Source organism: Vipera berus (genome assembly GCF_964194415.1).
Source record: "Vipera berus genome assembly, chromosome: 1".
In the NCBI taxonomy this organism is placed as follows: domain Eukaryota; kingdom Metazoa; phylum Chordata; class Lepidosauria; order Squamata; family Viperidae; genus Vipera; species Vipera berus.
Window position 1 is genome coordinate 123,697,146 of NC_138202.1, and position 13,229 is coordinate 123,710,374.

The 13,229-nt window shown below is 37.9% G+C and overlaps 1 protein-coding gene across 3 annotated transcripts in view; it reads left to right on the forward strand.

Annotated features, from left to right (window-relative positions):
* The window catches only part of LOC308679545 (protein lifeguard 3-like), a 27,640-nt gene continuing 14,411 nt past the window's right edge, over positions 1-13,229 (forward strand). For 2 of the 3 annotated variants that reach the window (XR_014028800.1, XM_081346766.1), the window contains exons 1-3: positions 1,558-1,757; positions 11,339-11,418; positions 11,799-11,884. Coding sequence is in view for 2 of the 3 variants with exons in the window: in XM_081346766.1 (XP_081202892.1) it covers positions 11,364-11,418; positions 11,799-11,884 (141 nt within the window). In the remaining variant the exon portion in view is untranslated. Of the gene's footprint in view, positions 328-1,557; positions 1,758-11,338; positions 11,419-11,798; positions 11,885-13,229 lie in introns of those variants that run through there. The other variant, XM_081346767.1, reaches the window with a different exon arrangement.

Genomic DNA, 13,229 nt, shown 5'->3' on the forward strand with positions numbered 1-13,229 from the left:
CTTCACAACAAAGTCTAAAAAAATAACAGTTTGCAAAGCGTGGTGGATTCAGGAAGGCAAACAATGCAGCCAAGCACTGAACCACACCCCAAATTCCAAAATCACATATTATTATACATCCTATCGCGACGCCCCATTCCCTCCCCCATGGCCCCATTGGCTTAGGCTTTGGAGGTTACAATCTATCAGAAGCGCCTAAACAGAATACATTATCTCTGCCCCTGTTTGCTTACATTATACTAATAAGATCCCTCCCCTACCATCCTGTTTCTATAGGAGAGATGTCTCCCATCTTCTACACCTGCCAGGGGTACCAGGCACCAGAAGGTACTTAAAAACAATTCCTAGATGGTGACTCACATTGGGCCCCATGTTAACTCCTGTTCTCCCCCTCCTCCACTTGAGGCTTGTATTTTTCCCCATATACTCAAAGCATCTACTCAGGCAATTGATTATAAAATGATTATTATAAAATATAAAATATGATTACATGATAATACTAAAAGCATATATATTTTTATTTTTAAATTTCCTCACTACTTCGTTATTTTCCACAGAAGGGACCTTGGAGGTCATCTAGTCCAACCCCCTTCACCTATGATTCTAGCATTGTTTAGGTGGTGAGCATGGTTAGCTCCTTTTTTTACTGGAAAATGCTGTTTTGGCCAGATTCCCTCCCTCCCTCCCTCTCTCCTTCCTTCCTTCCTTAAGTATGTTAAGTTTATATTAAACCATTTTACAAAGCAACACATTAACTTTTTACCCTTTCCACTTGATTCGTAACCTGGCTTTTAAGATGTTTAAACTAGAATTTGGAAGATTGAGATTTATATAACTTCATCACCACCACTTGGTCCAATCATTCTGTCTTGATCAAAAGGCTTCAGACTGGACAAACCCTGTCAATACATCAGGAAGGCACTGGTGCCTAGCTAACTCCTTCCTATACAGTATAGATGTATACTGTAGTTGTTTGTGGGGATAGACTAAGAGAAAACCCCATCTACACTTCCTTGTAATAGAATGTAAATACTAAGATATATGGATACTTGAAGTACTTCATCACTTAGGCTTATGATATCAAAAGATGGTGTAAGCATATATGTAGTTCATTGAGATTTTGGTATTCAATGACCTTGCTTTTCTCCTTGCAAACATTTAATGACCAAACTAGGGAATATCATAAGTGCTTTGCAGGAACGACCCACCACACATACAGATAAGCCTATCAGAAACACATATAACAATTCTGATTTAAGATACTAAAATAGACCTAGATTGGCAATGAATGATTTGAAGGAAGAAACTGAGCAAACAACCAGGTTTAACAGTTGTTGCAATAGTTCTGCTTTACTTACACTGTCTTTGGATTTGAGCCATTTGGAAGCTTAAGCCAAAATATCTCAAGAGTCCTAAAAATCTCTTGTGCTCAAGACTGCACAGAATCTGGGAGCCAGGCCTAAAAACTAGGTACTACACAGTTCACGTTCCGGAACCGTATTGAACCGGAGCTTGCAATCATTACGTTCGCCTCTTAGAGGCACTGGAGTTGCATCTCGGGGTTTTTCTCTTTTTTTTCTGTCCTCCAAAACAATAGGAAGTTGATGAAAAAGTCACTTGAACGGGGGTTCCCCACACGGGCGGGTGTTTTTTTTCCTTCCCCTCCCTGGTTGTCTGAATTCCACCAATCTACGATCGGCGGCAATTTCTTAGAAACGTGAGTTTGGAAAGAGCTCCCGAGGAGGCCTGGAGGAAGGGTAAGGATTCTGGAGCACAAGCGTCTGTAGGCTTGCCGTAATCGTCCGAACAAAGGCTCTGCCTAGGAGGAGAAGGATGGGAACCTTTCCGCAATGTAGGGCTTCGCTAGGCGGGGAGGGCTGACTCTTTAGTGGGAACTTATCTGGGATTCGAGAACGGCCCGAGGGGTTAGATCAGTTTCGATTCCACGGGGGTAGCAACTAAGGCTTCGTTACTCGAGCTTCCCAGGTAAACAGACCGTACTCGGTGCTCGTGCGCGATTCTCCTAATTAGACTGGGGGTGGTGGGGTGGTGGGGGAGAAACTCCGCCGGTACATAACTTATCCTGCGGAGCGGGGTAGAGGTGGCCCCGTGTAACGGATGCAACTTGAATTGGGGGCCTAGGTGGGCTCAGTATTGGGCTCCGTCGCTTTTTCTCGCGGTGCAGTCTGATTCTTTTGACCTGGCTGGCAAGATGTTGAATAAAGCAGGAAGGAAGGACCAGACCGATGTTTTTTTTTTAAAAAAAAACTACGACTTTAAACAGTGATGGAGAGGCTTTCACTCAAAAGGCATCCCATCTTTCCCTCTGTAACAGATGTTGGATTTGGGCAAAGAAAGGGAGGGGCTAAGAAAGAGAGTGAGGGAAGAAAGGAAAGAGAACCAACTGGAGGGACAGTATGGTAAAATTTCAGGTTAACCACTGGTTATCAGAGCTAGATGTGCTGAAGTAGCAAAAAATAAAAAAAATAAAAATTAGGTCAGTCTTAGTCTTGTTAGACTTGCATTAAATTGGCTCAGGGACTGCTGGGATAAAGAAACACAAAGTCGTTGAATCCCCTCTCAACAACACAAGGAAGGGTAGAACCCAGAGGCTAAATAGATGGTTCTCTGTAGAAGATTATAAAGTGCCAACGGATTTTAGACCCTAACTTTGAAATGTTTTATCAGAAGATGTTTGAAACTGATACTTTGATAGCTTCTTTTAATGAAGTTTATAATCTTTACCCCAGATAAATATGAATTATACAGGTGATAGGCCTGTTTCCTTAGTGAATCTGACTTTTGTTATATACCTATATATTTTTATTAGAGATCTGAAGCTTAAAATGCAACATTGGTTCATTTGATGTAAGCAATACAGTATAGTTTCTTTTTTCCAGACAGAAGTTTTTCATACATTACAGTAATTTTATTCTGGATTTCTAGATGTTTTTAGAAAGTATAACAGGATAATGAAGTTGGAAGGGACCTAGACCAACCCTCTACTCAAGCAGGAAACCCTACAACATTTCAGACAATCTCTTCTTAAAACCTACAGTATTGGAACATCCGCAACTTCTGGAGAAAAGTTCTTCCACTGATTAATAGATAAAAATGAATATATTGTAGGAAGAAAAGTCTCCATCATGGTTCCTCCAAGCGGGGAATAAACATGGCAACTGCTTTGGGAAGAAGGTTGTAGTTTATTGCAGAGGAAAGGCAGACAGAAAGATGGATCCAACAGGAAAAGAAGGGCTGAGCACATGTGGGTAGTGGGTTTTTATACCCCCTGGACTCTATTGTCTGGAGTTATTTCCTGTTTCAAGCTTTGTATTTCCTTTGTCAGTATTATGTCCTGAGCCTAGGTGTGCCACTCTAGGATTCTTGCTGGTTGTCTGTCCCAGCCCACCTCCCTGGGGCAGGGGTATGTAGATTTTACAAGTCTGAAGTCTTCTTAGCTTCATCCTTCCTGAATGGTTTACATCTGCATTTCTATAGAGTTGGTTTCCGCTTGGGGGAGGGAGACTTGGGGCTACGTGTGAATGGTTTGGAAATTGACAGCAGTAGAAATAGATGTTGCACACTCTTATAATTGCCAAGAAATACTGATGATGCAAGTCTGGAAAGTCCCGCATTTGTGATAAAATCACAGCCGTGGATTTTAGAACAGAGATCTTTCCGATGACACTTTCTCGTGCAGTCAGCTTCAGGAAGTATAGTTTACTGGCTTCAATCTTATATTTAAAGGAGTTGTTACCCCCAAAAAGTCTAAAATGTGTGCATAAGCTTCATGTTTAGTTCTGCTTCCTTAAAATGTAGTTAGAAGCATCCAAGTGGGGGGTGGGGAGTGTTCCTTAATTGTCTGTGACTTCATCTTTTTATGGCAAGCAGAAAATAGGCCACAAAGAACTGAAAATAAATGAATGTACCGATTAAAGCTGTGATACTCATATTTATTTAACTGGCCTGTTCTTCTTTCTCTTCATTTCTAATTGAACACTAACCTACTTGTTTCTAACTGATTAATAGCTTCCAAATGTGCTCTCCATAGAGACTTTTATATCTATTTTTTTCTCTTACCATCACACATGCACATTCTGCATCATATTTGCACAGCAATCTTTTAAATTGCTGTTTATTGCAAACCTTTTAGAATTCTGTAGAGAATTGGTGGGATGAACATATTAAATACATAATGCCAGTTGGTGGGATACATACATTTGCATTATGCAGCAGTGATTCCTTTTAGGGATAGGCAGAAAATAGTTGGTAACCTGTTGATCAATCTTAAAGCAATTGACAATGGTTTCTGACTTATCTAGTAATATAAACAAACCCAACACCCTGCTCTCAACACCGGGAGAATTTTGGGAATGGCCTTTTATATGAAGAGACTTGTAATGTTTTTGCACTGATCAAAATTCTGAGTCTAAAAATATTCTCTTCGATTCTCAGTTCCATATTTCTTATATATACCTGTCTGCCTCAGCTCATTGTCTAGTTCAAATTTCTACTTAGCAACCAATTACAAACTAAATCTCATAATCGGAAGTTTTATTTTGTCATATGCCAATTTTGCGGACAGACATGAAATAAAATATTGTCAAAAATGTTAATGATTGCAAAAGTTCTGTTGGTTGTCATTCTAAGCAAACAGTCTCCTCTGCTTATTTTTGCAAGCAAAGGTCAAACTCAAAATTTACCATCTCTTAGCCATTATTTTTATTTCTTGCAAACTATTTGCCGGAGGTATGTAGTTTAAACGGCCAAATACAGTATTAGGTTTTGGTTCAGCTTGCTGCTTGGAATTATTTTTTTTCTATTGAAATTCTGTTCTCAGATGTTATGTGTTTTAATGAAGCTATTTGAAATATTAATCACATCAGTAAAAAAGCTAGCTATACTTGCATACAGCGTACCGTGGTTCTCAACTGCTTTGAATTTGGTACTCATCAAAACGTATTTTGATGTGAACATTTTGTGCTGGTACTCGTGCTGGTATTCAATGCACCAGCTAGAACTTGTCAGTGTTGGTTGCTTTGTAATTCACTACCTTATTCCTTATGGGGAAAATTTGTTTTGATACTCATCGTTTTTGGTGTTCATTGCGTGTCCTGGAACCAATTAACAATGAGTAGCAGGACAGGACAGACTCCATCCCTAATAGTTCAACACCATCAAATAGATATCTTAGGATAACAGTAGTGCCTGTTGAGTTGTTCCTTCCTTTTTCTTTATCTTAATTCCTGGGAAGTTCTGCTTACCAGAAAAATAAGCAATATCATTTAATGTGTTTTTGAAATGATTCCTATGGAAATGCCTATCATAATATGTTAAAACTGTATAAAAAATTAATTTAAATAGTGGAGACAGCAGCTCTCTAGGGCCCCACATTAGTGTCTTTTTACCTTGCTTGAAGATGCCAAGGGTTGAATCTGAGAGCTTTGAATACAATGGTGAATAGCAATAGCACTTAGACTTATATACCGTTTCAAAGTGCTTTACAGCCCTCTCTAAGTGGTTTACAGAGTCAGCTTATTTCCCCCAACAATTTGGGTCCTTGTTTTACCAACCTCGGAAGGATGGAAGGCTGAGTCAACCATGAGCTGGTGAGAATTGAACTGCTGGCAGTCGGCAGGATTAGCCTGCAATACTGCATTATAACCACTGCGCCATCATGGCTCTGTACAGGAACTACCATATTGTCCATTATTGCTACTGCAAAAATGCTCCAAACTTATATGTAACATTTTAGCATCTATTTCTTTTTAAAAAATGCTTTGCATAAATTAATTTTAAAACCTTAACAATATAAAAGGTAGCAGCAATGTAAAAGAAAATTAAAAAGTATGCTTCATTAAAATTTACCAAAATAGAGTCCTCTTTCTATTATTTGGTTATAACTCTTAACTTTTGGTAATGTCACCCTTGTATGAGATATGAAAGCAGAATCACATGACAAATTGCTTATAATAAGAAAAATAACAGGGAAACCAAAATAAAATGACTCTTGTATATTAATATTCTGTTTAATTGGTCTTTCAGAAAAATTAAGGATACTGAAGATGTTGAGAAAGTCAGTGTCTGTGCTTTGAATAATTTACGATTGATAACTGTTGCTCCCCTTTCCTGTAACTCTAGAAAAAAAAATCTTTTTCTAGCAGTTAGTGTTGAAAAAGAACAATTGCTGCTGGAGGCAAACAATTTTTGATACGATATTTCATGATTGTCCAATCTTTTGCTCTTTTTTTCCCTAATTTGATTTGTTCCGTAACAAAAGGAATGGTAAGAATCCCTGCTCCAGCTGCCTCTTAACACTGATGAATGACCTGAAGCCCTCCATATACTCAGCTTCACCTCTTGCATTCTGCTCTATTGGCAGTGTTGGCTTTGGCTGATGACAATGGAAATCAACTACACTTAGAGAAGGGCAACCTCCTCCCCGTGGTCAGTGGGTACCCGCCAAAACACAACTGTCAACACTGCTAACATCAGATGTTCTTGCTTTGACAACATATATGGAGATGCAGCCTTTTTCTTCCTTATATCTTTACTCTTAGAATTAGAGGTAGTATTAGATGATACTGGGGTGTGTGTGAGGTGTTGGGATTTGGTTAGACACAACAATATTGTAATAGTGTGTGAACTCAGGGTTTTTGAAATAAGAGATGAGAAGAAATGGCGGCTTGGAGACCTGGAGGGAAAGCCTGCATTTCAAACTAATTGGAGAATTGTGATTTATGACTGTTAATTAGAGGAGGGAATTGTGTTTGATAAGGTAAAGGTAAAGGTAAAGGTTCCCCCGCACATGCGTGCTAGTCGTTTCCGACTCTAGGGGCCGGTGCTCATCTCCGTTTCAAAGCCGAAGAGCCAGCGCTTGTCCAAGGACATCTCCGTGGTCATGTGGCCGGCATGACTAGATGCCAAAGGCGCACGGAACGCTGTTACCTTCCCACCGTGGTGGTCCCTATTTTTCTACTTGCATTTTTACGTGCTTTCGAACTGCTAGGTTGGCAGAAGCTGGGACGAGTAACAGGCACTCACTCTGTTACGCGGCACTCGGGATTCGACCCGCCAAACTGCCGACCATCTGATCGACAAGCTCAGCGTCCTAACCCACTGAGCCACCGCGTCCCTTATTGTGTTTGATACTATGTGCTAAAGGGGAGGGGAATTCAGATTTTGGTTTCGCTTATGTACGTGCCGATGCCATGCTGCTCGAATAAAGATTCTTTAAGGTAAACAATGCCTCAAAGTTCTTTGAAGAGTTTCATCTGTTGGAACCATGACAACGTTGATTAAAGGGATCAGAAACCTCCCCCTTTCTCACTTCTGAGAGTCTGACACTGCATTGGATCCATTTTGCCTTACTACAGTATTTATGCTTGGTATGCCTTCTTGGACTGCATTGGAATAGCAATGTAGGCAGTCCTCAACTTAGCAAGCAGTTCATTTAGTGTCCATTCGAAGTTACAATGGCACTGAAAAAAGTGACTTATGACCATTTTTCACACGATCGTTGCAGCATCCCCATGGTCACATGATCAAAATTCACATGCTTGGCAGCTGACTCGTATCTATGAGTCTTGCAGTGTCCCAGGGACACGTGATCCCCTTTTGTGACTTTCTGATGAGCCAAGTCAACGGGAAAACCAGATTCACTTAACAAGTGTATTACTGACTTAACAACTGCAGTGATTCACTTAACAACTGAGGCAAGAAAGGTCATCCGATGGAGCAAAACTCACTTAAGAAATGTTTCACTTAACAACAGAAATTTTGGGCTCAGTTGAGATCGTAAGTCAAAGACCACCTGTACTGACATTGGTTTTGTTTTGTTTTTTACAAATTTTATTGATTTTCTAATATTACATTCACAATTTGAAAAGCAATGTGGTAGCTGGGTAGTAGTAATTCAATTACATACAGATATCATTAGTACGGATTTCAAATTGCTACCATAAACATTTCCTCTCTTTTTCCCTTCATATATACTATCTGTTTGTAAATTTAAAAAGTTTTATCCTATCAATCACATGGAAAATAATTTTCTTATATATATATATCAATAGTTTTTAGTTTATATATATTCTAGTTGTTTTAGCATACAATCTTTTAGGCAATCAATGACCTAATAGATTTTTCCAGTTTTAATTTCCACTAACATTTAGAATTAACGTTTGATATTTATCATTACCAAGATTTTTAATATACTCCCAATTCATCTATCACCATTCCTCACAAAATCTAATATTCAAAATATACATCCTGTCTATTTAACTTCTCACCCTCTATGTCAACAAATTAAGAATACAATATGATATCCTTCCTTTTTGCTAGTTTTCAATTTTTTTAAGTAGTAATCAAAATTTCTTTTTATTCCAGTATTTAATGCTTCCCCTCTCTTCCTCTTTGTATCTGCTATCTTGCTTAAACTAATAATTTTTGTTTTTGACGTTCCATATAGACCTGTTTATTACTTTCATCCATAGGTTTTTAGCTTATGTACATCCTGTTCACCTTTACGTGACCTTTATGCACAAATGAATATTCAAATTTAGCTATTAGTATTTATACTGCTAAGTTTTAATGACCAAAAACTTTTCTTTATCTCAGTTCATAACAAAGTCTTGTGTTCAACATGCACATCTTATCTATTTAAATATATTCTGTTTTAGATTTCAGTAAGATGGTCGAAACTCCATTCTTCTTCAGTCTTATTCTAGCTTTTTTGCTTTGCCAAATCGTCTTCCATGTCCTTGTTTTTGGGTCATCAAACCAATCTCCTTGTAATGCCATGTATATATTAATTGATGTTGGCGAAACCATCCGATCACCAATTTTTTGAGAGGACTTGTAGATCTGGTGGGTCGTCTCTTTATTCTTCCATATTGATGTCGGGTTCTGAATTGTTCTAGATCCTCTAATTCCTTCTGATTTGTATAGGAAACCTTTTCCTTTTTCCAAGTTTTCAGTGTCTTTTCTGAATTTTCAAATGTCAATATTTGTTGAATAGTTGATTCTTCTGTCGTGGTATTTAAATATTTCATTTTTTCTATTGTATTTTGTATAGATGATTCTTATTTATGGTCAAAGTTTGGGCTTTCATATCTGAGCTGCCTTCTTGTTCCTTTCCATAGCCTCTTAGTTTTTTGTTGGCTGTGATAAGAGTTTGAATTGTTTTCAACATAGAGAGAATTTGTTGATCTTTATCCATAAGGAAATTTTATTCCTGGTCTTCTTCCATATTGGTGTTTTAAGCTAAAGGCTTTACACTTAGGTAATCCAAAAGAAAGAAAAAGGTTTTTTTTCTGGGTAAGGAACACAGAATCTTTCACAGTTGTTTCAAAATTTTCAAAGTTATGTGTCTTATCTATTTCCCTGGGCTGTCAACCAGGCCCCTAAAGAATAACAGATTAAAATACCAAATTTCACCACATGGTGTTGCCTCTTACCTTTTAAAATTTCCCTTTGAGTTCCAAAGTTATTTTATTTTTATTTTTTTATTTTTTTAATTAGTTTTGCAATATTACAATAATATCTTTAAAAAGCAACGTGGTGTCTGGGTTACAATAGTTCCATTTCAGACAAATACATATTATTACAAATCTCCAAATTGTTGTAACCAATATTTCCTCTCTCTTTTTTCCTTTAATACATACTATCTCTTATCTAAATTAAAATACTTCTCATTGCTATCCATCAGTCATTTAATAGTTTTCTTATATTTATCAATACTTTAGTATATTTTATATTTTAACATTCCATCTTTAAAACATCAAACACATATATTTTTCTAACTTTAATTTTACATTGATATTAAAATTAAACATTTAGAATTTCTCATTTTCATATTGCTAAATAACCTCCTTTCCCTTTACACAATTTTCTCCAATACCTAGTAATGTAATACACTTCTTATTTATCTTATTTCCATATCAATATTAGTAGTACAATATTAGAATAGTAGTCATTAGAATACCAATTGCAAGGAGGAGAAAGAGGAGGAGGACAATATAATCTTGTTTCTCATTTATAGTTTCCACATATTAAAAACCAAAATTTCTTCCGTTTCAACATTGAATACATCTTCTCATGTCACTACATCCAAGTATATTAGTTACATTCTATCATTTTTAACATGTATACATCTTAATAATAATAATAATAATAATAATTTTATTTATATACCACCCTTCTCCCGAAGGACTCAGGGCGGTGAACAGGGCAAACATATAAAAATACAAAAATACAAAAGTTAAAAAAGAATTAAACACAATGCCCAAGCTAAAACAATAAATACATATATTAAAAAGAGCAGTAAAATCCCAACCCATCCCCCATCAGGCCAGGCCGGCTTGTTCGAATAAGTGAGTCTTCAGATCACGTCGGAAGGAGTGAAGGTCCATAACATTTAAGGAACTCAATATTTCAATGTTAGTATTCATACATCTGTGTTTTAAACACCCCTGGGTAGTTGATCTTTCTTTCTGGAGGGAGAGCTAAAATCTCTTTTCCATCTCCACAGGGGGGGAAATGCTTAGCAGCTTAAGGAGGTACAGAAAATAATTAGGGTGTAAAAGAGGTAGATCTTGCCCAGTCTCTTCTGCGCTGCTTTAAGAGTTGCCTGGTGGAAAATGTGACTTCGGCTGTTCGCAGCCTAGGGATGAGCCATAATGGCCAGTACTTTTGTCCGCCGGTTTGGAGGGATCGCCAAGTCTAATGGGAGAGTTGCGGCTCTCCCGCGATCCAGCAAACACCCCTCCTTGCTGGTCGCCTCTTCAGGGCAACTTTCGGACCTTTTCAGGGGGCCCCAGTGATGCGAAACTGAACAGGGGAGAGAGAGCAAGTCTCCCAGCTGTCCATGGTGGCCACGCAGCAAACCAGAAGTCCTACCTATACTAACATTGTTAATTTACATTAAATATTGCAGAAAAGGACTCTACCTTCATTCTTAGCAGTTAGCTCTAGGCTTGGACAACAAGTTACCTTAGACCAGGCGTCGGCAACCTTGGCTCTTTTATGGCTCGTGGACTGAGTCAGCTGACTCAGTAATTCTGGGAGTTGAAGTCCACGAGTCATAAAAGAGCCAAGGTTGCCTACCCCTGCCTTAAAAGTAAAGGTAGTTGTGGAACTCCAGCCATTACCTTGACACATACCATTGCTTTAAGGTGTAAAAATAATTATTATTTGTATGGACATAGCATTTTATAGGAAGAAAGCAACTGGATTTTGAACATGAATTTAGTCTATGTTTCATATCCTGTGTGTGTTTGTACATTTTTGCGTGTGCGCGTCTATTTGTTTTAAGCGTCTTAAACTTCACATATTTTTCCAGGTGCTGTACATCAGCCAGGGACAACATGGAAACTCTTGGTCCTCCACCCCCCTATGATGACAAGAGATCTGGAGCTGAAGGTGGGAGAACACAATCAGCACAGCCAATTTACATGAAAGGGATGTTAAATGAAAATATTGTGGAAGGTTAAGGGACAGAAGTCAGGAAAACTGTGACTTGGGACTCTTAAAGAGAAGGCCAAACTAGACAGGAAGCGTTAAATGCATATTTTTGTTTGGAATTGAGATGAGGGCTGTTATTGAACTTTCAGAATACTAATTGGTGGATAATAAATTATTTTAAAAAGAACTTGGTTCAGTCATTGTTATAATTTGCATTCAGATAAATGGCTACAATCATGCCTAGGAGATCTAATATGGATCCATCCTATCACAACTACAATTGCCATTTTGTCTGATAGGGTTGATCAATGTTGCCCTTTTCCCTCTTCTCTTAATAGGTGATAGAAGTTGCGAGATGGAAGAAGGGGATTTCCGAATTGCCTATTGGGTGGAAAAAAATGTTAGGCAAGTCTTCATTCGCAAGGTAAGTCTGATACCAGCCCCCTGACATAGGCCAGAGCAGGAAATCAACTACTGAGATTGGCTAAAATAACAGCATCTTACAAATCTGATTGTCCCACTTTTTATACACCAGTGAATGGTGTATGTTTGAGGCACTTTCAAACGTTACTGCATTATTCTGGACTTAAAACATGTTTCAGCCCTTTTTGCTTAGGCAGTAGCTCCTGTTTATTTCCCTCAGGTCATCTTCCTTATATTCTACATATACTTATGCAAACTATACAATAGACCTGAACAACATACGGCTCACGAAGCAGCCTTGGGTGGTCTGCTAGTACTTCGTTAAGTCAATAATTTTGCTGCTTCTGCTCCAAAAAATATGCTACTAAGTGTCTTGCTGCTACCACTCTGTTTATTACTAAACAGCCGATTGACGCACCAGGTATTCCTTTGTGGCTTGCAATTATTTTTAATCTGTCATGTGGCCCTTTCTCCTCAACAGCCTGCTACAGAATATTTCCTAAATCAGATATTAATGCCCTTAGTGCATACGTATCTTCATGAAATGGGGACACTTTAAAATGTCCTTCATGTGATGACAGTTCTTTTACAAACTCATTGAGGAGCATGATCAAAAGTCTTTTTTGTATGAAAGTGGTGTTCACTCTCTGTGTTAATCCAGGGTACCATGGAACGAATAAGACATACAACCATTTGTCTGTAACTTTACATTTCCTGAACCTGCACTGAAGTGAGAAGAAATTGGAAAGGGGGAAATCAGTGAAGACATTTTTTAACAACCATATGTCTTAAAACAGAATTATTCTGGTATTAAAATGGTGTTTCAGAACATAACTTAAGCTAAATCTTTATTCCTTAGGGTCACATGCAGACTATGGCAGGGAGCTATGCAATCTGGAAAAAAAACAAAACCACAAACATGAAACTGTTTTAAGGAACTGTTAACAGATGTTACATGAATATCCCTGTCTTCTCATCTTTGCCCCTTCAGAAATGAAACATTTCTCTGTGTGGGTTGATGCAAATGCTTGCCTTTTTGTGTGTAAGTCCACTGTTTGGGCTATGTTTCCATTTGCAGAAGCTTTCCTGGATCCAAAAGAATATCTTTCAATTTAATAAGAAATTAGTGCAATGCAATTCATCAGAGAGTCTACTAATTGAAAGAGAAATGTTACAAGAATAGGTCGTACTACTCATATTGTGAATGATTCGTATGGCTGTATGGTCTGTTTGTTGTGAGTCTGGGGTTGAGATGACAATTTACTAATAATGACCAGATAAGTGGTCAGTGTTTTAAATTATGTTTATCTTTTTATTGAGTCGATAAAAACATTATTTAGATGCAG